The sequence below is a fragment of the Chiroxiphia lanceolata genome, chromosome 5 (assembly GCF_009829145.1).
Source record: "Chiroxiphia lanceolata isolate bChiLan1 chromosome 5, bChiLan1.pri, whole genome shotgun sequence".
Taxonomy (NCBI): Eukaryota; Metazoa; Chordata; class Aves; order Passeriformes; family Pipridae; genus Chiroxiphia; species Chiroxiphia lanceolata.
The window spans coordinates 50,955,306-50,979,884 of record NC_045641.1 but is presented as its reverse complement, the minus strand read 5'-3'; the positions used below and the strand labels follow the sequence as shown (position 1 = coordinate 50,979,884).

General features: G+C 39.9%; 1 protein-coding gene across 19 annotated transcripts in view; it reads left to right on the top strand.

The window, feature by feature from the left end:
• Positions 1-24,499, top strand: part of TNRC6B (trinucleotide repeat containing adaptor 6B) — a 139,476-nt gene extending 114,977 nt beyond the window's left edge. For 16 of the 19 annotated variants that reach the window (XM_032688881.1, XM_032688896.1, XM_032688894.1 and 13 more), the window contains 7 exons: positions 2,078-2,161; positions 4,541-4,687; positions 4,936-5,031; positions 7,618-7,842; positions 8,323-8,393; positions 10,200-10,339; positions 10,828-24,499. In XM_032688881.1, coding sequence (XP_032544772.1) covers positions 2,078-2,161; positions 4,541-4,687; positions 4,936-5,031; positions 7,618-7,842; positions 8,323-8,393; positions 10,200-10,339; positions 10,828-11,218 — 1,154 coding nt within the window. In that variant the 3' untranslated portion in view covers positions 11,219-24,499. The remainder of the gene's footprint in view (positions 1-2,077; positions 2,162-4,540; positions 4,688-4,935; positions 5,032-7,617; positions 7,843-8,322; positions 8,394-10,199; positions 10,340-10,827) is intronic. The other 3 variants (XM_032688893.1, XM_032688883.1, XM_032688892.1) reach the window with 2 other exon arrangements.
• The last annotated feature ends 80 nt before the right edge of the window (positions 24,500-24,579 follow it).

The following is a 24,579-nucleotide window of genomic DNA, read 5'->3' as shown; positions in this document are numbered from 1 at the left end:
ATTAAATCGGAACGTAAATGTTGAATTTCTAGAAAAAAATTTCAGGACTAAATATGAACTAACTGCTGAATTTGCTGAATAGTGTTTCGTTTTTGTTAGGTGAACTCCTATGTTCTGTAGTTTGGTGACTTAACATTATAGAAATTTTTGTGAAAACACATGTTCACAGAATGCACAACATCATCTCCCTCCTCTTGTACAGATTCTTTATTTGTGTGGTGTTAGGCTGACATGGGATGCAAAAATTCTGATAGATAGCATGGAATCAGAAAGCTAAAGAGGTGAAAGTGAAGTTTTTTTGGTGATGGTGGGAACAGAATTTTCTTGAACTTTTGTATTTTATGTAGCATGAACTTTTTTCCTGGCAGCTGTTTACAAATATGGTCCATTGTGGACTGCCAGGTCTCTTTTGCCAGAATTACTGGTACGATACGTATATGGTGTGTGTGTCACACTATTGCAGTTGACCTTAGCTCATGGGTTGCATAAAGGGTAGAAGAACATTGTAATGCTCAGCAGTCCTGTGGATTGGGTAGAAGTTTTTTGCTTTTGGGATCACAGGCTGTATCACACTTTTTAAGTTTTCTAGTTTCAGTGGCAGAATTTTATGTTTCTGTTAGAAAACACAAGTATCTAGGAAAAAATACACGTGAATTTGAATACACACATAATTTTCTATGTAACACATTCATTTAAACAGAGTCATGTCCTGGAAGTTGCACAGATTAGTCACTGGTGCTGTTCAGCAAATAGTGGATGCTTTGAGTTTTTTCTTGTCTGGAAGACACATTCCAGGAAAACATTATGAACTGCAAACCCTCTGCTGTGTGTCCCCTCAAGCACAAAAAAGCAAAAGTTCAGGTACATCTCTTGAATAAACCAGTAGCACAGACCTTGCACCAGAAAGCCTGGGAATCTGCGTGACAGATACACTGTAGGAAACCTAGAAAAAGCAGTTAAAGCCTTTTATGTGGGAAACCCCTCATTTTCTTGCTGGAATTACACTTTTCTGAGGAGCTAAGTGAGTCAGAGAATTAGTTGTCTCAAAAACATCTGCACACCCACAAATTTTCATACTGTTCACTGCCTTCTGTACAGGTGTATTTGTGTTACGTTTCTGTCAGCGTGGATGTTAAATACTGAGCTTCTTGAGCTGGAGTTACTGTTTATAATGCCAGAAACTCCCAAAATTTAATCTTTTACAAGACCTGTCTCATAGACTCATTGCTGAACTTGTTTCTTTAGTCACCATTCCCCTGTGTAATAATGAGAAACACAGTACTGCTTGGAATGTTACAGGACATGTGAGGATCACCTCTGCCATGTTTCCAAGCTTTAACAAGATTCTTGGTACCAGAAGGCTGTTAACAGAAGTTAACAGAAGCTGGATAGCTACTCTTTGCTCCTCGTTGATAAATCTTAGAACTTCTTTAGTGATACCTGTAGTCCTACTGTCAGTGATAGTAAAATTTTTTGTTGCTGACTGCCTCACGACTGTGAGAGGATAAGTGAAGTTCCCAAATCCTGAACTTAAACTTTCACTGAGATCATCAGTACAGTCCCTAATTTCTTGTGCAAATGTGTAGCCCAAGACTATGATTGCAGGTTTCACGTAACAGATCCTGGGGTTTGGCATGTAGCATTTATGCAATTATTCCTGTATTGCCATCCCATTCTTAGGAGGTCAATAGACTGGGACAAGTTACTGTTCCAGAACTATCAGCCAGTTGAGCTGTCTCATAGTCAGTCTGCCTTATGGACTTCCTTGACCAGGAAAACTTAGCTGACAACATGACCTACCTTATCAACACCCTTGATGGAGAATGAAGACCTAAAATGACTTTACACTCTAGGTTCTTCTTCTTGACAAGCTTGTAGATGAGGCCCACTGTCAGTTCCTGGCATGGAGATAGAATTTTTCCTCCAGCGTTGGAAAATAAGTTGTTAACAAAACTGAGCTTACAAGAGAAAACCTCTTGAAATAGGTGCATTTTTCCTTTGAATGAATACAGTGGTAACTCAGCTTTCACCCTGACAACACCTTTCGCGTTTTCCTCCTAAATGCCATCTGCTGCAGAAATTCTGCCGTTCAAGAAAGCAGTATTGTTCAGCACAAAGATAAATGAAGTGGTGCCCAATCAAACTGATATCACAGCTGGAGGTGAGAGCAAGTTTTGCTGCGTTGGTGAGAACTATGTCTTTTGGTTATGTCACACAGACTTGCATACCTAGGTAATACTAGACTGTGACTTTCCCATTCAAGATCAGTTCAGTCATATACTCCAGGCAAACTGGCCTGGATGTGTCTAACATGGTTCTCACGATAATCTTATGTTTGAAGTTTTTGAGAGGACCTTTCAAATGTCAGTGGAGAAATGCATTTCATATTTTCTTTACTGTCTGGAAATAAAATAGCATGTCTGTAGACAGAGTTGGTGAATGTGCATGAGAATAACTATCAGCCCTAAAGGATAGTCTGGAAATTTGTCAGTATGCTGAAGTTCAAGGAAAACTCTTCTCCAGACCAGGATTATTTTGATGAGTGAATGTGTTCATAAGCAATAATATGCCTGATCACTGGAGCCTTGTTTGTATATTTATTAACCTTTTGATTAGAGTTTACTGTGCACTTAATTTTTGGTCTCACCAATTCCCAGAAATCTTTACAAATACAAGACTTGGACTTTTTTTTTTTTCTTTTTTAAGCAAGTTCTGATTTCGAGGTCCTAACCTGTGTTCATGGATTCTTTGTCTCAGAACAGAGAAGATATTTTGACTAGACTCAAAAGCTGCAGTGCTTCTTCCTTAAGCATACAGTGGTCCTGTTTGTCAGAGGATTGCAGTAGCTGAGCAGATTCCTTCCTTGATGCAGTGCTGATTGCTCATAGTGTTAGAAGCATTGATACCTGGTCCTCCTGGATTATTTTGTTAAATTACTAAAGATTGGGAGATGTAATTGATGTTTACAAAATCATGAAGTCAGTGAACAAGATAAATGCAGAATTGTAATTCTGTAAATCCTGTGATGCTAGGACCATGGTAAATGCTGGACTTAGGAGGATATGAATTTTAAATAGGTGAGAGATTTTTTTTCCCCATCAGGAGTGGTGAACTTCTGGATTGTATTGCTTTTAGAGCTTCTTGAGACTGTACTAGCCTGAAACAGTGATTGGATAAAATGATGGAAAAACATTTGGTAGTTCTGCCATCCTAGATAGGAGGACTGTGGATGCTGGGAGAGTGTGAGGGCAGTAGTCTACAGAGAGTGGCCAGGTTTGTGTTCTGTCCCTAAATGGTATCTCTCCTACTGCTGTTAGCAAAATACTGGACTAGATGGGCCACAGTTCTGACCCAGTAGGGCATTTCTTCTGTCTTTGAGATTCTCCTGCCAGTGCATTATCACAGTCTAATACTGCCCTTACTGTCAGTTGTTTGAACCCATAGTATCACATTTTCTTCTGTATTTGTCTGTGAAAGTCAGTCTTGACTATACTTCTTCATTAAAAAGGTGACTGAAATAAACCCTTCCATGCCAGATAATTCCTACATGGTTTCATTTTAGACAGCACATCCTGGATCCCACTTTTAATAATGTATTTTTTAATTACACTCAAGTAAACTATCATTAATTATTTCAGAACTTCAGGTTGGGAATAAAGGTGCCATTCTATATCCTGGACTTGTATCCCCAGGGGATGAATCTGCCACCTTGGCACTCTTCTTATGCTTACCCAAATTGTCACATAGTATACGAAGCTTCTTTACTTATTTTCGTGTTTGGCAGTTTTACTTTCTTATCACTGCTTCCAAAGTTGACCACAGCACTTTATTCACTGAAGGAACCAGATTACTGATCTTTCTTACAGTAACTGGAGTTTTTGTATGTCCATATTTGATATAATTCATCCTCTTGTCTTAAAATTCTGGCATGCCTGGAGCTATAGTTGAAACTAAAGCATGATAAGTATATCCTATCTCACTGTGAAGCATGAAGAATGTCGAATGAGTATATACATTGCTTTTACCACGAGGTTTCTCACCTTAGCATTACCTCAGTGTTGATAGGTAATGTATAAAGTGTGTGTGTACCTACAGTGTGAAGTGTCAAATGTGTTTACAAACTCTTAAGGTAGGTAGCCTTTCCTCGGGGAAGGCCTCTGCACACACACAAAGTATGTGTGCAGAATCTAATCTTATAATATATAATCTGATTTTATATATCTTATATATGATGTATTAAAACTTTTGAAGCCTTATCTGAATGTAGTAAAGCAGTAGTAGTTAAAGGGATACTGGATACACTTGAGCCATTTTTTTATGTGTAGTGTAGACTTGTATTCAGACACTAGAGCTCTAGTGCTGGGGGAAGAAATGTGAAATAGATTATAATTCAAAAAAGTAGAAAAAGTAGTCTTTTTTTTTTTCCCTGAGGAACAGAGTAGAAGACAACTGTTTACCCTTTTAAAATACCTTCAGCAGTTACTTCTAGTAAAGGACATTTCCCTGATTGCATCTAATTCCTTTTTCCCCCCTGTCCCAGAGTTCCAACCGGGAGTGCCATGGAAAGGTATACAAAACATTGACCCTGAATCTGACCCCTATGTGACCCCTGGAAGTGTGCTGGGGGGGACAGCCACATCTCCCATTGTAGATACTGACCACCAACTTCTGCGGGACAACACCACAGGTAAAACAGTGAACAACTTAGTATGTGATTATCTGAGTCACTCTGATACTCGAGATGATTCTGATGTTCCGGTCGTGACAGGCGAATCGTTTGTTGCATTTGACTAAGAAGGAGGCTGTGTGCCTTTGCACCATCGCTGTGTGTCATGTGGAAGCTTGGCATTGGTATTGTCGTGGCTCTCTTGAGGTTTAGTGGTATTACCAGAATATCCTTGAAATCGGCCTACTCTCTCCTTTTCTCTTTGATAGGGTCTAATTCTTCCCTCAACACCTCGCTGCCTTCACCTGGTGCCTGGCCCTACAGTGCCTCTGACAATTCCTTCACCAACGTTCATAGCACTTCAGGTATGTGGTTTCCAAAACTTATCCAAAGCATTTTCCGTTTACTCATTCATTGTTGTTCCACTCTGAATATTCCATCAGGCCTAACAGTGATTTGGGAAGACAGACACCAAAACTCCAAACATATCCCCCTTCTTTCTTCTTCCCCCAGCTTTATATGCTGAACATGACTCCATATGTTATGGAATATCCCTTTGGACAGCTGGGGTCAGCTGTCCCAGCTGTGTACCCTCCCATCTTCTTGCACACCCCCATCCTTCTTGTTGCTGGGGGAATGTGAGAAACAGAAAAGACCTTGATGCAGTGTGAGCACTGCTCAGCAGTAACTAAACCATCTGTATTATCAACACCGTTTCCAGCACAAATCCAAAACACAGCCCCATATGAGGTAATGTGAAGAGAATTGACTCTACCCCTGCCAAAGCCAGCACATTCTGCAAGTTAAAAAATAAGGTAACAGTAAGCAGCAGATGCAAAAAGAAAAATAAAACAGCACGTGTACAATCTGTTGACATGTTAAAGAGTTGCAGGCTGTCATAATTTTTAAAAGACACTTTCTCCTGTATGTATGAGTAAAAGTGAGTAATTTTCTTCGTTTTAACTTTAGAACATGGGAGTGCTGTGAAGGGAACATTTTTACCTTGCCTTTTATAACACTCATCATTCCCTGAAACCTGGAGAGTGAGGACTTTCAGTCCTCTGGCATTTAATGGTTGACCTGTAAATAGTAACTTAAATATCTGTCTTAGATTGTTGGGAAGGTCTCCAAATCTTTCTTGTGAAAAATGGTTTCTTCAGGCACTTCAGAGTAAAATGCTCCAGACAAACCATTTGGATTTTGAACTTTTTGCAAGTATCAGTTTTCTCCTGAAGATGACATTGTCTTGACAACTACTTAAAGATGAAGAATTGGGTGCAAATGGCAGAGGTTACAAGCAGAGCTGAGCGCTACATCTGGCCCAGACTTTGTTTTTTTCATCTTACTGAATAAAAGCTGCATTCAGATGTTACCTCAGCATCTTCACAAAATGTGTTGAAAATACTCTTTAGTCCTCAAGAAAAACTGTGCTCCTGCTGCTGATTTGTGTGCTGACTTTGGTATGAAGCAGTGTTTGTATATGCAGCATTTCAGTGGCATAAAAGATTTCTCTTTCACAGCCTGGGCAAAGGAGTGGCATGTGTCAGCTTCTTGCCTTTGCTTAAATTTTGTCTAGCAAGTAAGAAAGACCCAAGAGATAAAAAAATTACTGAGGTAAAAATTGAATTGAGAAAACTAGACCACTACCACAGAACATCTTCTGTTCATCCTGTTAAACTGTGCACAGTCAGAAAGCAGGTCGTCTGAACTGAGGGTTTAGAATTCACCTGTCTCTAAGACAAAGTCTAGTGAAAGCAGGTTTTTAAGCACTTCCATATACTTTCATGAGTTAGTGCTTGAAACCTTTGTGCTACTGACTGTTACTGTGTCATGGAAATATAGCTGTAAATTGAAACACATTTCTATTTCTGAAAGCGTTATGGTCTTGATTTCCAAATGTGTTATTCTGTGATACTCTGGCACATTGTAAATCTGAATTTTTATACTTTGTTTTGCCACCTTTTGTTAGTGAATAAAGTTAAATGCATATGTTCACAAACACACACAAGAGTTATGATTAAGATAATTCATGATCAAGATCATTCCTGGCACAACTTTTTCCCCCAGATTGCTGTGCTTGTGTTCGTTGGTTCCCATTGCAGAACAAGTTAAAAAAAAAATTACTCAAGGAATTTTGACTTTTGAAATGTCGCTTGGTGTCAGAAGGTGTGAGAGAATTTGCAGTCTGCCTTCTTAAGGAAAACTGGTTTAGGAAGAGCTCCCAAATATTCATGGCAAATAGTGACATTTTGGAGAGTCTTTTAACTTTTCTCTTTTATTGAACTTCTGCACAAAGTGTTCTTGAAATCTGTTAGGGATATCCACTATTGGTCTTCTAACAGTCATCTGGTAATGTTTCTAGTAAAAAAATGGGCTATCAAGATTGTTTAAAAGTCCAGCTGTAACACAGCTAAATGACCACCTTTATGTGTTACTGTTGTAACACTACTGTCAACATTGTGTGAGATCTGTGATTCATGAGAAAGCTTTGATCTTTAGGACCAAATGGTACCTCCAAATGGCACCTCCACATTACCTTAGTAGGCCAAGAATGGTAAGTATTCATTTCAGTTCTCTGCAGGATTTGTACCTAGAGAGGATTCAGTTTCATTAAAGGTCAGTAGTGCCCAAACTTGTAAGAGGTTCTCAGGTGAAATGTAGTGTGGATATGAAAGTTGCTATTCATCTTATTAATGATGGAACATACTGCAATCTTCTACATTATCGGTATATATATAGGTATATTAATTTATTTTTGTCAGGTCATATAAAATAATCAAAGATTGACTTACTTGTAGCATGTGGTTTTTCAGTATGGCGAATTAACTATTGTATGGTTCTGTGCTTCATGCTTGTCTCCAATACAAATGTGGTCAAAAGGTTTACTGTGATAGGACAGTTATTTAATCTCAACAGTTTCTCTAACACATACAATTTCTTTAATCTTCTAGCAAAATTCAGTGATTACAAATCAACGTGGTCCCCAGATCCCATAGGACACAATCCCACTCATCTCTCCAACAAGATGTGGAAAAACCATATTTCCTCAAGGAACACTACAGGGCTGCCCCGCCCACCTCCTGGCCTGACCAACCCTAAACCATCATCTCCATGGAACAGCACAGCACCCCGATCGGTCAGGGGCTGGGGGGCACAGGACTCAAGGCTTGGCTCTGGTGAGAAGAATCAACTGATAGCACCGTTAATCAGACCTGAGGAGTGTATGTTTCACAGCACTAATGATTTGGAGGAAAGAAAGTTGTAGCTGTCTGGTAAAAGGAAAAAAGTTCCTTTTTGAAATGGAAATTTACTCTCAGTAACTGGGGCGGGTGGGGGGTAGAATCTCAGGTCCTGCTGCAGGGAATGAGTGAAGAGGACTGAGAGCTGCTAGGGGAGAATACCTACTACACGGGGTCTTTCAAGACTAGATGCTTGCTGTGGGTGGGAAACTCCTCCAAGTAACTCTAGTAAAATGAATCTTGATGTCAAATGTGAGGAATGGTGTAGTTTTGTTTTCAGGACTGAAGATTAGGCTTTTGTGTGTTAACAGGACTGATAACACTGAATTTTTCTGAGACTGAAAGACCTAACTGTAAAGAAAGATGGTTTTTCTTTGTATCAAATCTGTCTTGATTGCTCTGTCTTATAATTTGCAGCATCTACTTGGAGTGATGGTGGCTCAGTTCGTCCTAGCTACTGGCTGGTTCTTCACAATCTCACTCCACAGGTATTTTCTGTGGTTGTTTCTGGAAACTTGTTCGCTTTACCAAGGATTTGTGAATTCTTCAGTTGTTTCTCTTTGAATAAAATCTGGCAAAATCAGATCTGTCAAGATATGTAACGTGTTTCTACTATTGTAATCTCTTAGCTAACTTTAGGATGTTCAGGTTTTGCTACGTGACTGTTAAAACATTTCTTTACTTAAGAGTTACAAAAAATTACTGGAACAAAAAGTTTTTTTCTTAGAAGTAAGGGTAAGTTGCATGACTATAACGTGGAATGGTTTATAGCTTTTCTTTGGGATGTTGTCAGTAAGAAAGTTGGTGTAACTGCCAGTTTTCACTTTAGTGTTTCCATAGTGAAACCACAGAATTTTTCCAACACTCCTGCCAAAACCAGTCTAGTTAGGTTATTTCTGCAAGTATTCTCAGAGCTTGCTTCCATTCAAAATGAGTTCTGTGGAAATCCTGATTTCAGCATTCCCAATTAGTCCTGAATTCAAGGGCTGGGAAAAGCCTTTGTGATTATCAGGAGAACCTCAAGGTCTAGACTGAGTCCCCTGTTCAGCAAGGTAATTTATTGTGCTTCTACAGTCTAAGAAAAGAATGATGTGAAAGATAAAACTAAAGTCTCCTTCAGATCACCCAAAATGGTGAACTGTGCTCCTTTCATAGAAAACACTGTTTTCCTTGATGTGAAGGAAATAGAAGGCACAGTTCTAAGTCTGACTTGTGCAAGAGAGTTTAATACTGTTTTGGGAATTATTTAATGGATGAAGAATATGTTTTGGAGGCATTTAAGTTAGTAGGAAAGAGACAGAAGCATATTATAATTGTCTCTTTTCATAACGGATTCTCTACTCATTGTAGGTCAGTACACCATAGAGGAGGAAGTGCACAGGTTAGGGTGGATTCATAGGCTCGTGGAATAGCTAAGGTTGGAAGGAACATTTCAAAGTTCTCTGTTTTAACTTTGACCATATTTGTACCCACACACAACTTCCTTTTCCCTCATTTGAAGTATTATATAATAGGGAAGAAAGAGAGAAGGAAGAAATTAGCACTTCCTTAAGTATTTGCACATACAGATCCCATTCCTGTGTGCATATTACTGTGGCACACCAGGAATGGAATCTATCTGTACAGAACACCTGGGAGAGCAGGTATTACTGGAGGTAAGTAACAAGTTGTGTCTACTGCAGAAGGAATGTAGGCAACAACTTCTGTGAAAACATTAGTTCAGGAGGAATGAACATTGGTGGGTTTGGCAGGAATATCGCTGTTTCTGTCACTGTTTCTTAACCCATAAAGACAAAGAAACACTAAAATAAATTTTTAAAAAATTAATTGTAGAGAGATTTCCAGTTTTTCAAAAACCTTTCATGTTTATCTAAATTCTGCTGAAATCAGAGAGCTGGAAACTGAGGCACTCTGGTTCCTTTGGTAAAATTCTGATGGCTGAAGGTGGTGGTTAAGTACAAGTTGTATATAATTACTGGAAAAGTTGTCAACAGAAGGATAGTGACAGTGCAAGAAACTCGGTGAGAGACGGTAACACTGGACCCAAACTACAAGTGAATGGGAATAAGTCAGATTATTCCCTAAAGCAAACTCCATCTGATCATGAGAAGTCAAGGCATACCAGTTCCTGTTTGAAAATTAACTTCCGTCACCTTTGCTTACTTCCCACTGCTTTCACCTGTTTTCCTTTCTGAGAGCAGAATATCTTTTAATTACTGAGATGAAGCTAGGACTGAAGTACATTTAGAGAAATAGTTACAAACATCTGTTTTATCTTGGCTATTCTTCCTCAGATTGATGGGTCAACCTTGAGGACGATCTGCATGCAGCATGGCCCACTGCTGACATTCCATCTGAACCTGACCCAGGGCACCGCCCTTATCCGATATAACACCAAACAGGAGGCGGCCAAGGCCCAGACTGCACTGCACATGTAAGTGAGGTTTTGAGACAAAATCTGAGGGGGGGCAGTGTGGGGGGGTATGATGTAAGCCCCTAAACTCAGTGAAAACTTTTGAACTATACTAATCTCCTGCATTTAAAACCTGTTCTTCCTCTGTTCTGTTTGAAAAGGGGATTTTGCCTACACTTAGGCACTTTTACTGCTCCTGATGTTCATGTGCAGGACCTTAGTTTAAATTTAGAAAGGATTTGTTGCAGGCATAACTGAGTGTTGGGCCAGGGGGTTGGAGTTTTTGTATCGGGGGGGTTTTTCCCCGTATAAAATGGGGAGTTCTTGTGTTTAGGGTCAGTTTCACTGTCAAGAACAGCTGAAGTTTTCCATGTTCATTCAGTTATAGCAATGTGTAACTCATATTTCCTTTGGTTTGGGCACCTAATAGTACTGTTCCTGTGCTTCTGAATCCCTTACCCTTAGCTTCTGGCTCTAATTTTTTTACTTGCATGTATCTTGTCTCTTAGGTGTGTGTTGGGAAACACTACCATCCTGGCTGAGTTTGCCACTGATGAAGAGGTTAGTCGCTTTCTGGCACAAGCTCAGCCCCCTACACCTGCAGCAACCCCGAGTGCACCCGCAGCAGGCTGGCAATCCCTGGAGACAGGACAGAACCAGACAGATCCAGTTGGACCTGCTTTGAATCTCTTTGGTGGGTCAACAGGGCTTGGGCAGTGGAGCAGTGGTGGCGGCGGTGGCAGCAGTGGGGGCGATCTCACTGGCGCTTCATTGTGGGGGCCCCCAAACTATTCTTCAAGCTTGTGGGGGGTCCCAAGCGTAGAGGATCCACACAGAATGGGCAGCCCTGCTCCCTTACTACCTGGAGACCTTCTGGGAGGAGGGTCGGATTCAATCTGAACTTAGAACTTTCAACTCTGACCTCGTGACCTTTTTTGGAACAGCAGCAGCACTAACTTGACCTTTTCGTTTTTTTCAACTTGCAATAAATACATTTATAAAAGGAAAAAAGAAAATGGAGAAAGAAAAAAAAGGTGGGTCATTGACAGACTGTCTGAGCACATAGTTGCCTCCCTTATATAACTTCAGTTTTTTCGTTTGGAATATGAATCCAAAAAAGAGAACATATCACTCTTGAAATACTTGAATCGTGAACGCCAACGTAGAAAGACAATGTGAAGCAAGTACACATACCATTTAAATTTAAACAGAAAAAATTAAAAAAATTAGTTTCTAGTTTTTCACTTTTTCATGTTATACGGAAGTTGTTGCTAAGAAACATATATACTGAAAAAATAGCTTTTTAACTTTGTTTGCACTGGGTGTGTTTCCGTCCTTAGGTCTACCATGTTGGGTTGGGGTAGGGGAGGGGTTCAAGAGAGAAATGGGGGGGGAGGGAAAGACTTGACGGAGCCTCACTTTAAAAACAAAAAAAACCTAAAAAAAAACCTAAAAAAAAAAAATAAAAAATTTAAAAACCCACAAAAAAAACAAAACAGAAAAAAACAAACAAACAAAACAAAAAAACCAACACTTTGTGATTGGCTGGTTCATAAGTACCAGTGTGTTCTGGCACATGTAACTGCCCACGTGTGCTTGTTTCTGTGTGAGTGCGTGTGCACATGTTTGTGTGTGTGCATTTTTTTCTCTCTCTATATATAATCTTGAAACGCTGCATTGCTGATGGTCTACGGGCTGGCTGGCCATCTGCATGTCTTGATTCTGAAAACAAGACAGGCATGGTGGAGTCCCTGTGGCTGAAGCAGAATCCAGTTGGGCTGGATTAAAATTTGTTGGTAGGTTTTTTTAAATTCATTTTAGCAGGGTGCTATCTCAAGTCTGCAGATCATACAGAGTGGATAGTTGCTTCCTAGCCCTTGTTCTAACCCTGTGGTAGAGCAGAACACTGCCATATCCAGAGGATTTGGTGAGAGGGGAGACAGTGTTGTCTTTTGAGTAGCAGTGTCTTTATTTATGTCTGCATGTGGGGGTTTTGTACTGAATGAACCCTAGAATGTTTGTTATATAATGCAAGCCATTTATTTCTTCCAACAAGGGGAAAAGAGGAGGAAAAAAGACATTGCCATTTTTTGTGCAGCTAAGACAAATGTTCTTATTCAGTCTCTTGCAAGCTTCAGTACCTTTAAAAACAATGAGTGTTTCTCTTTTCTCCCCCAAACCTGAATAAGCACCCATATTCATTTTGGAGGAATCCATCAAATGCTTGAAAGTCCAGCCCAACCAAATTAGCCTTTCAATTGATTTACTGCTTGTATTAAAACTGACAGAAAACTAAATCGTGTCAGCAGACTGCTGGCCGGCCTGCCTCATCTCCTGAAAGCACATGCAGCTGACTCCTTCCTGCGTCCTTCATGGTGAGCGTTACCTGTGCCAGGCCTCGGTGTCATTACAGCGCCAGACCATCACTGACAGAAACGTTTACTTACGAATGTTCTTAAACCAGTGTGTACTTCAAAGGTTTCCTTTTGTTTCTCTGTGTTGTGTTTTTTCCTGTGTATGTGGTTTTGCTTAGGGAGTATATAACTAGCAAAGACTTTTTTTTTTTAAAAGTATTGCACCTTTTTGTTTTTTTGTTTTTACTTTTTCTGTACTGTTGCTTTTTAATTTCTGTATTTAAGGAAAGGTTTGGGGTTTTTTAGCATCAGTGTAGTAGTACTCTGGGCAGGATAGGGGTGACCTATAATCCACAGTGATAGCCAGTGTGTGCGTGCGTGTGTGCTCTGGGAACAAAACTTTTTAAGACCTGTTGTTGTGAAAAGAGTTGTAGCAGACTTGAAGGCACATCCCTTGACATGAAGCAGAAAGTCTTTTATGGGGGTGGGGCCAGGAGAAGAGGGAAGAGAGATGCCGGTACTTTTTCCATAAGTGCTAGGACTCCGTGTGGCATTGTCTGGCCGTTATACTGTCTAACAAAGTGCCGACATTCTGTACCAGCATATACCTGTCCATTCCAGCCCTCAGAGGTAGCAGTGCTTGGGCTTTATTACCTGATGGAGCAGGGAGGATAGGGGAGTCTGTTTCTTAAGCGTTTTCATTGAAGGATATGACCGTGTCTGATACGTTTAACTCTACATGTGGGTTTGGTGGGGAGAAGGCAAAGCAGATGCAAGTAATGGAGTGGGGGTGTGCGTGTATGTGTGCCTGTGTGTGTGCCTGTGTGCTGGGGGCGGGAGGGAAGGGCTAGGGAATTACATGGCTGTTTTAATTCGCCCTTTCTATGTAAACCCAATGTCACAAGGAAGACTGACTGAGGGAAATGCTGCATATACACATGCCTGTAGATTTGTATGCAAAGTGTTACATGGTAAAAAAGTACGAGTAGGTTTGTATTTGTTTAGTAAACTGGAGTGTGCAGCATACTCTGGCCCCTTTGGAATATACTTTCCTATCATGACTCCTCCTTCATCTATCCCACCATGCACAAAGAAATGAAGTGCTCTCTTTCAACTCCTGCTATCTAGCTAGTGGCCCCTGCGTGCAGACATCCATAAAGCTTTGTTTCTAGTCTCTGCTCGAAGACCAACCACGCTCGGACACACAGAGCAGGTTCTTAAAAGTCCTGTGCCAGCAGTACTTCCTAGCGAAGCACCTTTGGCCTGAGCAAGCCAGTATCTGTTCTGTCACATGATTTTGCTGTACATGCTGGTTCATTGCTGTGTTCCACCCTCACTTCTCTCTCCCAACCTGCCCTAAGGTCCCTTTTCCTGCACTTTGGGCTAGTTGAGTTCATTGCGATACTACGGTGAAAGCCGGGTGCTAGAGCCCCTCTTGTTTACAAGACATAATGAGGGATTTGAAATATTTAAAAAGAAAAGCTAAATTGTTCTTCCATTGTAAGCTTAAAGGGAAAAAATTAAAACGTACAAAAAAAAAAAAAAAGACCAAAAAGTGCATATATATATTTTAGATGAAGACTAACTCTGGGAGCATTTAACAGTGTTTTTGTTTTTATTTTAACATTTTATTTTCCTGCTTTAAATTTGCAAGCATTCTCAGGAATTCTAGGGTAGGAAGCCAGTTTTTTGAAGATGGTTTATTTAACCTTATCCTAGATAGATGGCTGTTTCTTGTTGATAAACTTTTACAAGTTCCTGAATCTTCAAAATGTTTGAAAGTTTTTACTTTAAAAGAAAAATACTAAAAAAAAAAATAAAAAGAAAAAAAGAAAAAGAAAAAATCTCCAAATGTTACTGTCAAGCGAGGGATCAAGAATTTTAAAGACTTTCTAAATTAAAGTACATTAAGAAAACTTCTCAATATCAGCAACAGGAATTCATTGCAATCTTAAACAAGTTGTGGGAGAAGAAGGGTTATCATTATAGTGCTTTATTACTCATGCAGACATGTGTGCAGTTGCATGGAGAAGTGTGTGAATGGAAATCTACTGTTCCCTCTTGATTGAAACTAAATGAAAATACTCTTTAAGCACCTTTTTTAAAAGCAAAGTGAAACTATAAACCTTATTAAAATGCAGTATAGTTTAACTGAAAGGGTCCTCAGTTAGGAGGACCAGCAGGAAATACATGATGGTGCTTCTTTGAACCACTTCTAAGTAGTGCTAAAGAAAACCAGTGCTGACAGAATACTGAGTAATGAAGTAGGTTTATTATCCTGCCTTTTTCAGTACAGAAAAATAAATATGGAAAACTCCAGTACAATGTACAATGGAAATCAACTTTGCTGTTTTCAGCTATTTGGTCAGTTTTATTCCACACTTGGAGATCTGCTGCTTGCTTTTCCTCACCCACCCCTCCTCCCAGTCTTTGTTTTATTTTTATGAGGGAAACAGCTGTTAAACTCCTCTGTTCACCCTGTTGCTGCTGGCTGTCAGGGCTTACAGTCTTGAACTTCAGAGTTCAGCGTTGGGATGGCCAAGTTCTGTCTCCCAGCTCTAAGGGTCAGGGGCTTACTGCGCCTGAAACGGCGAGGCTCAAACCACAAAAACCGCGCTAGTGCCTTTTTACATGCACCCACATGCCCTACAGTAGGGGAAGGGAGGGAAGGTGAGGCAAAGTGAGGCAATATAGCCACTTCATGGAAATAGATGTACCCCTTCTTAAGGAAAAAGTGCATGCTGCATAAGCATGTTGTGCAATGAGTTACTTAGTAATTGAGATTTTGTTATTAAAGAAATCAGATGCCAAATTCTTTTTCATAGCAGTTGCCCAGTGTTTTCATGTTGTACTGCGTGTGCATGTGAGTCTATTGAAAATAATGCATCAGTAGTAATAATAATGTGCTTTAAAATCCTGTCATGGGCCAGTAGAAGGAGGGTTTACTTAGGAACTTTGGGATTTTATTTTTTTGTTTGTTTTACGGAGAGAATTGGAGTGCTTTGCCAGAGCTGTGTTTTATCACATCAGCAGTGTCCTAAAACAAAAGAAACCATAGAATTTAATCAAAAAAAAAGCCAACAGACTTGACATTCACTTGAAAGTGGGTTGTGACTGAGTGCTGAAGGGTTGACAGTCTGGAGTTTCAGCAGTCTGCTGGGTCCAAACCTATTGTAGTACAACAGTCTGGTCCTCCTTTCCTAAATGTGCAGTCGTGTAAGCCTTAGTGACTGTCTCCTCAGTGACAGTTTCCCTAAATTGTTAAAGTAACATTAATCTTGCTGTTTTCCAGCTACAGTTGACAGATTTGTATGGCTTAGTCATGGCACTCCTAACCATGCTATTACAAGTGCTGTCTGAACATTCTGCTAACCAAACTTGTCTGCTGGGGACAACCACTGCTTAATGTTGTAAAAATTCTGCTACCATTTGAGCTCATACCAGCAAAAAGTCAGCAGGAATTGATGGTAGGGTACTTTTGGGCTTTTACAAAACTGTTCCAGGGAGGGAATCAGTGGCAGTGTCTTGTTTAAACGTATTGGGAAGGTAGGGAAAAGAGACTGGGGAAAGCACAGCTTGGAATAGACTATGGGCATCTCCTTCCAGATAAAAATCCAGCCACTTTGCTTACCCTACCCTTCAGTGTCTATCAAGCTGAGAGTTTTTTAATGTTTGATAATTTTTTGCTCCATTTGAGGATTTCATTTTAGCAGTGACAAGTCTAGCAAGGGGGAGGGAAAAAAAAGGGGGTACAGCTCAGAAACCTGTGTTGAGACCTGTGACATTTACTTTGGAAGAATTGCCATCTTTTCCCAGTGTTTTTATGTTTCTGCCTGGACACGTGGCCAGCAGTCATGAGAGTGGGTTTTTTGTTGGTTTGGAGTTTTTTTACAATCACAGGGTGTCAGGTTTTTCTTACAAGTTTTTTTATTGTGCTTCACATTAAGTGGCTTGTGTAATGAACGAGAATGTTAAGCCAAGTATGTTTTTACCTCTACAGTATAAACAGGATATTTTCAACAAACTGGGTGGTATAACCACCTCAAAGATTAAATAACAATTAAACATTTATATTAAGTTGGTCTCTTTTTTTTCCCACCGTGAAATTTCTAAGCATTTATTCCTTAAAACTTTTGCCGTATTTTTTCTCCTAAAAATGTTGCCACATATTCCAGTTTATCTAAATATGTATCCAAATAGTACTGCAGGGGGGTTTCTTGGTTTGGTTAGTTTTTTGGTTCATTCTTTATTATGTTTAACTCTTAGGTTTCTGATTCTGTTTGTGCATATTGTTTTCCTGTTGACTTTAAGAGGAGCGCTGTTTGTGTATCTGAGGTACCCAAATTTGACCAAGTCTGGTCCGGGAAATCAGGAGTGATCCTCATGTGAATTAGTCCTACTGACCTTAATTGCATACTGCTCGAGTAAGGGCTCTTTGTATAAATAAACCTTAGCTGGATCAGGGCCAAGGTAGCAGATGAGGACCTGTTGTATTTCCAGTGCAGCAAACATCTGTATTGCATATATCACATTCACTGTAAATCACGTGACTTTAGTATCCAGGTTTCTCAAGTGGATTGAAATGCAGGTTTTGTGGAGGATGGTTAGCATCTCAGGGTACGAGTCCTGATTGAGTAAAAGATAGTTTTTTCTTCCTAAGGATGTAAGGTTCCCTTAACAGAAGCAGCCTTCTTAATTGTAAATATGCATGCATGCTTTGTGGGCAGGAAGGTAATACCAAGATAACTATGTTGAAATTAATTCTGAAACAAAACCCAACAAACAAATGCCATTAAAATGCAACTTTGGTCCTGAATGTGAAGCAACATACACAGAATCTGTTGGTTTGTCTGAATTGATTTTGCACAAAATATCATTTCAGTTCTGTAGTTTATTTGCCGCTATTTTGCAGTTGTAGGAACTGATACTGTTAGGTCATATCAGTCATTCCCACTGTGATCAAAAGACAGATATCTAAAACCCACACTGTTTCTTTCCCTTCACCTCCAGTACTAGGCTTCCACCTGTGGCAGAAGGATGTTAACAGTAACGGGAAGAAGTATGTGAAGTTTCCCAATGTAGACAGAGCTGTTTTTCCCTGTTGTCCTGAATTCACATCCAAACATAAAACACAGAGCAACAATTATGCTGTAGCTGAGCTGTTGGTTGGATTATACAACAGGAGCTGAACTGGAGACTTTTAGCAGCCTTGCTAGTTCATGTCCTTCATAATGTTTTGCCTAAGCGTCCCATCACTGTAAATACCAGTGTTGCTGAATTTTACCAAAGTTTCCCCTGCAGTAGATAATAGAAAGCAGGTCCATTTTGTGATGACTCACAAAGCAGAGCTTTGCCTACTTCAAGGGTCTGTCTACATTGCTGTTGAAACTGAGTCAGGGTCCTGTTTAAAATATAGCTCTCTGTTCTGTGGTGTTAGTGACTTTAAACTTTGTGATGTAGTAACTATAGCTTCTAATGCTTATATGAAAAGTGATTTAAGGTTTCATCTGTGCTACAAAAAGCACCACAGCTCCTGGTGGTTTGGAGCCTATTTTTAAAACTTATCAGGCTACAATAGATGCTGTTTCATCTGTGGCACGCAGCAGACAACAACCGTTTGCATCCATGGTTTGCTTGCGTGTTGCTTTTCATCAAGCTATGCAGGAAAGCTTTTCTCTAGAAGTCTCCCAGAGTCCTGTGCTATATAAGCAAGCTTCTAGCAAATCAAGTGCCCTCTGCAAAAGAGCCATTTTTGCCCTGTATGTGTGACAGTTGAGACTGGTAACATGCAGCAGTGTTAGGGTTCCTGTTAACTTCGTAGCGAGAAAGGGAGTTTTTTGACTTGACTCTGACAACCTTTCTGTAAATTAATACAGAGCACTCCAGGGAAAAAGAAAAAGAAAAAAAAAAGGGAAGAATGCATTGTGCCAGCCAGCGTTAAGTATTTAAGTATTTTTGCAGCAAACATTCTTGACTGTGGTGGGCGGAGGGGAAGAGACTGGAGAATTTTGCATGAATGCGCAATACGAGGAGGCACCGCTTGGCAAGAAATGCCTCTTCTTGGGTATCGGTGTGTGTTGTTACATTCGCAGAACTAACTTCCTCATTTTTTTAAGTTTGGGGCTTTTTTTAATTGAGAGAAAGTGGAAGCTCCTCCTGTTTCAGATGAAACACAACCAACCAGAAGTGAACATTTTCTTTATCATTTACTGTTGAACAGGTTGCACAGCTTGTTAGAATAGCTGTTTTAGTGACATGGTTATGATATTACGTGCTTTCTTTCCCCTCCCTCTCCCTGCCAGATATGGCTTACCCTTTCTATATAAGGCGCTTGTGTGGGTTTTTTTGTTTTGTTTTGGGAACGTGTGGAGAAGAAGCAAAATGAAGTGAAAATGCAAGCCAAGGTAGAACAGCCTTACTTTAGGGGGTAGCCTTACAACAGAGCTTTATAGTGAGTGTGCTGTATTCCAAAATATGTAAGCCAAAAACAAAAAAAGCATTTGTTTATGCAAAAAAAAATAATTAAAAGAGGTGTTGGAAGACTTCTTTATTATGTACCTTTTAAAGGTGGAGTAAGGTCTCACCAAGTGATACATTATTGTGATACTTCTTGCTGGGTCAGTAGGAATGGGTCGGGGTATAAGCGCTTAACATTTTCCTCCTATGTTTTTACAAGCAGTAAGTTAAATGTGGTATTTATGAATGTGCCTTTGTGAGTATAGTGACTGTCTAATTGAGGAGACCACTTGGGCTGGAGGGGAGACAATGGTCAATTTATTCTTTCAAGAGGTCAGACATCGAGATTGCAGCCCACTGGTCCCTTTTGACAAGCATCATCTTTGGGCTGGTCTCTACACTGCACAATACGTATTCATATGTGGTAGAGATTGGGGTGGGGGGTGCAAAGGGATGTCATGTGATGCACAGAAGCTGTTGATAGTTTTAGGCTAGTCTGCTGTTGCAGGTTGAGTTTGTATATGTATTTTGTGGCTTCTCTTTATGTTTGTGTGCATGAGTGTGAGTGTGTGTAGCTTTGTTTTTTTGTAAGCACTGGAGAATTGAAACACAGTGATGTTTGAGACAAATTTATACATGTAGAGAAGATGATGTTTTGTAGCTTCTGTTAAATAGTGGGTGCAGGCACACTTTTACCCTCTCTGCCCGAGTCCTGATAAGCAAAACAGGAAAAGTTTTTTTTCAACCTTCAACTTCCAGCACACTTAATGTTGCCATTTAAATGAACAGGGTATTACACAAGAAGAAAAAAAAAAGAGTTTTTGAAATGGTGAGGTAGAAGTGTTTAAAAGGAAAAAAAATCTGAAGTAATTTTTTGTTTCTTCAAAGCTGTTTGTAGCTAAACATGGGAATCTGCAGTGTCTCCTTCCATTTGTTTTTTTTTTCCTCTAATAATTCACCTCTTCGTCCCACCCAAAACATGAGGTGTACAAGATCAAGAGCTGTTGTTGTAGCCCTTCCTAATTCCCACCCTGAAAAGAAACTCCAGTGGGATCCCTCAGCTCTATTCAGGAAGACAAAGAGAGGAGAGACTCTGCAGTTTTCTTTGCTTCGCTCTCATTCCTCTCTAATGGCCTTGAAATGTATTATTATGCAAATGTGAATTTTGATACTGAACTTAAGAAGAGGTTGTTTGTTCTTTTTTCAAAAAAAAAAAAAAGGTCCCATATGTGGTCAGCATTGCTTCTTTATTTTGTAAGTGAATTGTAAACTATGCATTCTGCAAAGGGGGCGTAGGGGACAAAGATACTTTGCTAAACTGTTCAGGAGTTTCTGTGTCCATGGTATATCCATTATAGTTTGGGGAAGTGGGGAGGTGATGACTTTGAAATAAGGAATTGATAAGAACCTCTCTTTGTCAGACATTGGCCAATAGGTAACTGAGCAGAGATGTGAAAAACTAATGTTGAGCGCAAAACAAAATCAGCTCTCAGCCTTGCACAGGGATGTGAATTCTTGCCACACAGTGTTAACCCAGGGCCGAAAGGGTGAGTGGGACACCAGCTCTACCTGGGGAACTATCTACCGCCTCCTGTGTTTTGGCCCTTGCTAAGCTCAGGAAACATGGTGCCATGGGCACTGTCTTTTTTCGATTTACTGCTGGTTTTCCATCACAGCAGTCCTCGTGCTCTTCCAGGAGAATTAGAACATAGCTGGTCCTTGATATCTACACTTCCTTCTCCCTAAAGTTTTCTTTGCTGCTGTTTCTGGCACAGCTCATACAGTGACGGCACAGCTGTGGACAAAATGGCGGAGATGGTACTTACTTTCTAGTGCTGATCAAAGCCCAACTGTGAGGACTGCATTTTTTCAACATCAGTAGCTACCAGTGCTTTGTTGTCTGATGTTACTGCTAGTGACTTAGCATTAATGTTGGCAGTGTGTGAAATTCTAGGGAAAGTAGATTGACATGTAGACCAGGTCCTCTCTATTTAAAAGAAGTTATCCTGTTTTTACTAAGAGGTGATGTCGTAATGGTCATAAAAAAGGATTTACCTCCTCATGTCTCCAAAATGCACTCATTGTGGATTATGTATGTTCCTTGAAGCTTGCTGAGTTTCCAGGAGCAGTCTCCTCAGAAAAATGCAGATCTCATTGCCCTCTCTGTTATTGTAATAGGGACCTTTTGACTTGACTTTTTCCTTTGTCCATGGTGAACCATGGTACCTGCATTATCCTTGGCATTATCTTAGGTGTAATATCATAAACAGATTAATCTGCCTGTATTCAGTGTTTTCATGCAGCAATGTTATTTTTGTTGACATTCACAGTACTGTAATAAATAATAGACTTGATGATCCCTCTCACATCTGTGCCTGCCTTGCAGATGTGATCTTATCAGGGTTCCACTCTGTCAGATTGCCTTTTTAAAAAAAAAAAAAAACCAACAAAAGGAAAAAAAAAATCTGAAGTTTAAAATCACTCACTAAGATACCTCGTGGTACACTTCCTTCTAATGTAACCTTTTTAATCTTACCTTTTCTTCTGTACTTGTTGGACTTTTATTTCCATCTGTTATCTCCTTTCTAAAAGGATGTTTGAACTTGTGGTTTAGAGCACAGGACTTGAAGCCTGGAACTCCTGAATTCTAACATTGGCCATTACTCTTCCCTTGCCTTGGGCAAATCATTTAACTACTTTGCCTTTGTTTTTTCATCTGTAAAGCGGGGTTGTTAATAATACTTACCTACCTCACAGGGGTTTTGTGAGGATCAACTAGTAATGTTTGTAAAGTGCTTTAAAGAAAAAAGCATGATAGAAGTATTATGAGGTTTTCACAGCAAGTTTCGCTCTTTTTCATGTTGTTTACTTGTGTGGAGGGAGATAACCCTTTTTTCTCTTAATTGTTAAAGCCATCAAACACTCAGATCCTAAATTATGGAAGTTGATGGAGATTCAGTTACTCAGACTCCTCCTTCTTTATGCCTATTTCCTTCTACTGCTCTTTTTTATATAGTTGTGCCAGTGTTGCTACAGGTCACGTGTCTATAAGCTTCAAAACTGAAGTACTTTAAGCTTGCTGCTTCTTTCACCAGATCACCAAATCAGAATAAGTTTGTGTACTTTTCCCTGCTATTAAATAGCATTTTTGGTAATGTCATCTTTCAAGTAGACACATCTTATCCTGCCATCATGAAGGGGAGGTGGTGGGTGTAGTTTCAGAGAGGGGACTGTAAGATGAAGAACCTTGCTCCTTTACGCTGCTGCTCCAGGGATAAAGGGCAGAGTAGCTTTCTGTTTACTTCCCTGAGTTAATTTTAGTGTGTTACCAGTCACACTTCAAATGCAGTGTCTCTTCTTGACCACAGTATACAGAAGCCATCACCTGCCAATAAAACGTAGGAACAGAGGGAATGATAGTAGATGCTGCTTGTGTATATGCCTTACAGCTCTCCTAGAATGTCTCTGGGAGAGTGGTGGGGGAAGAGGTCTTCATTGGGTAAATCCCACAGCTGTCAGGGAACCTCTGCTGCTTTCTCCCCTCTCAATCATGTGGTCGCTGCTTCTTCTTTCTTGGATGTGCGTCTCAGGGATGTGCATATGAGCCCATGCCTTTTGGAATTTGGCATTTGATATACCAAGAATATGGTTTCTATACCTGCAACCTTTCTGTCTGACACTCCCTGGTCCTCTCTGTCCTGCATTTCTCCCCGTGGCCTTAGGAACATGTCTCCATTGTTGCCCTGTGCCACCCTCTCCATCTCTGCCAGTAATCAAGATGAAGTGTAAATAGTGATTCTGCAGAGAAAGAAGCTGAAATGAGGCATGTGCATCTGTGGGATTTACATACATCTGTATCTTAGATTTTTGCCACACCTGCTCTAAAGCACGCAGAACATCTGATGCACAGTGCTTTTTCTTTCTCATCTAGAAAGCAGAACAAACAGCAGTATGACTCTGATGGTAATTCTGTAATGTTTACTTCATTTGACAGAGTGAAATGCTAAGTGTTTTCCCCAAAGAACCAAAAAACCCCCACCTTCTAACAAAAGTAACCAAATCTAATCTTTCTGGGGACGGGGGAGGGAAGGGGGAGGAGGAGAAGCCGTGGCAGGGGAGCGTTCTGATCTATTTTCATCTCCACCACTTGGCTGGAGATACGAGATGCTGCTTTGAGTTCCACAAACATAAGGGATTATGTTTACAAAGGTAAATGCCTTCTACCTGTTCAGGAAACTGGCTACTGGTGGGCATCAGGAGTTTAGAGAGTTTCTCTTCATTGTGAACAAGTAATGAGAGAAGGGTGTGTGTGGAAGGGAAATGGAGAAATAGATTCATTTCATCTAGTCTTCTTGGTAAAATAATGCCACCTTCCTCTGTCCTTACTAAATGGAGGAATGAAGGGGCAGAACAGAAAATCGATGATGTCCAATATGGCTGGATTAGAAAAGGCAGCTTTTCTACTTTGCACATAAATAGGTAACAGGAAGGTACAGCTAAAGTCCTCTTGCCTGAAACACTGTCCCCCAGAAGCAGACATTGTAATAATAAAAATAGTGGCTGTGTGTATATTGATGCTATTTGCAAGTTACCTGTAAGTGTTTATTTTTTTTCTTATACTTGAAATGGCTTTCTTTACTAAACTCTCACCTTAGTTCTGGTTTCCCCCCCTCCTACTGTAGTGTGCGGTAAAGAAAATTACAGGACAAATGGGGAGAATGTAGAGGAGATGACACAATGTCTTGCATATCCAGGTTTCATCTTAATTTCCATCCCACATTCTCAAGACATGTTTAAACTTCCTAAGGGTTTTCCATGGACACAGAAACTCAGCACTTTAGAAGGTGCTCTTGTATGGCTGGCTGCCCCCCTTTTCCTCCTTTTCTATATTTTTATTTTACTTTTAGTATAGTGGTACTTAAGATCACTGGTTCACTTAAAAAGAAAAAAAACCAATAAGATGTTTAAACTCTACTAATGTACAAATAAGCTGAAATGTTGCATTTTTTGTGTATTTTTGCCATAGCAGGTACTGTATTTCTCATGCTGGATTTAGAAAAAAAAAAAAAAAAGAAAAGAAAAAAAAGGGTGATGTTTTATTGGAGTGTGACAAGTTAAGAGTAATAAGGAATTAAGTCGTCGTCATTTCATTGAAACTGAGAGATGGTGTAATACTTATATAAGTTTTCTGAAGGTTTTTTTTTTTTTTGGGCTTTTAAACAGCTTTTTTCGTTTTTATTTTAATTTTTTTTTTTGAAAGATATGATTGTATTATGTGCAACTCAGTTGCTTACATTATAACTACAAACTATTTTTGGGTTCCTGGAAAAAAAAAAAAAAAAGACTAATAAATGTGTTTGGCTGCTAAGCATTTAAAGCTCGTATTTTCTGCACGTTTTGTGTCCCCTGCGCGTGTCCCTCAGCCGCGGCCATCTCGGGGCCCCTCACGGC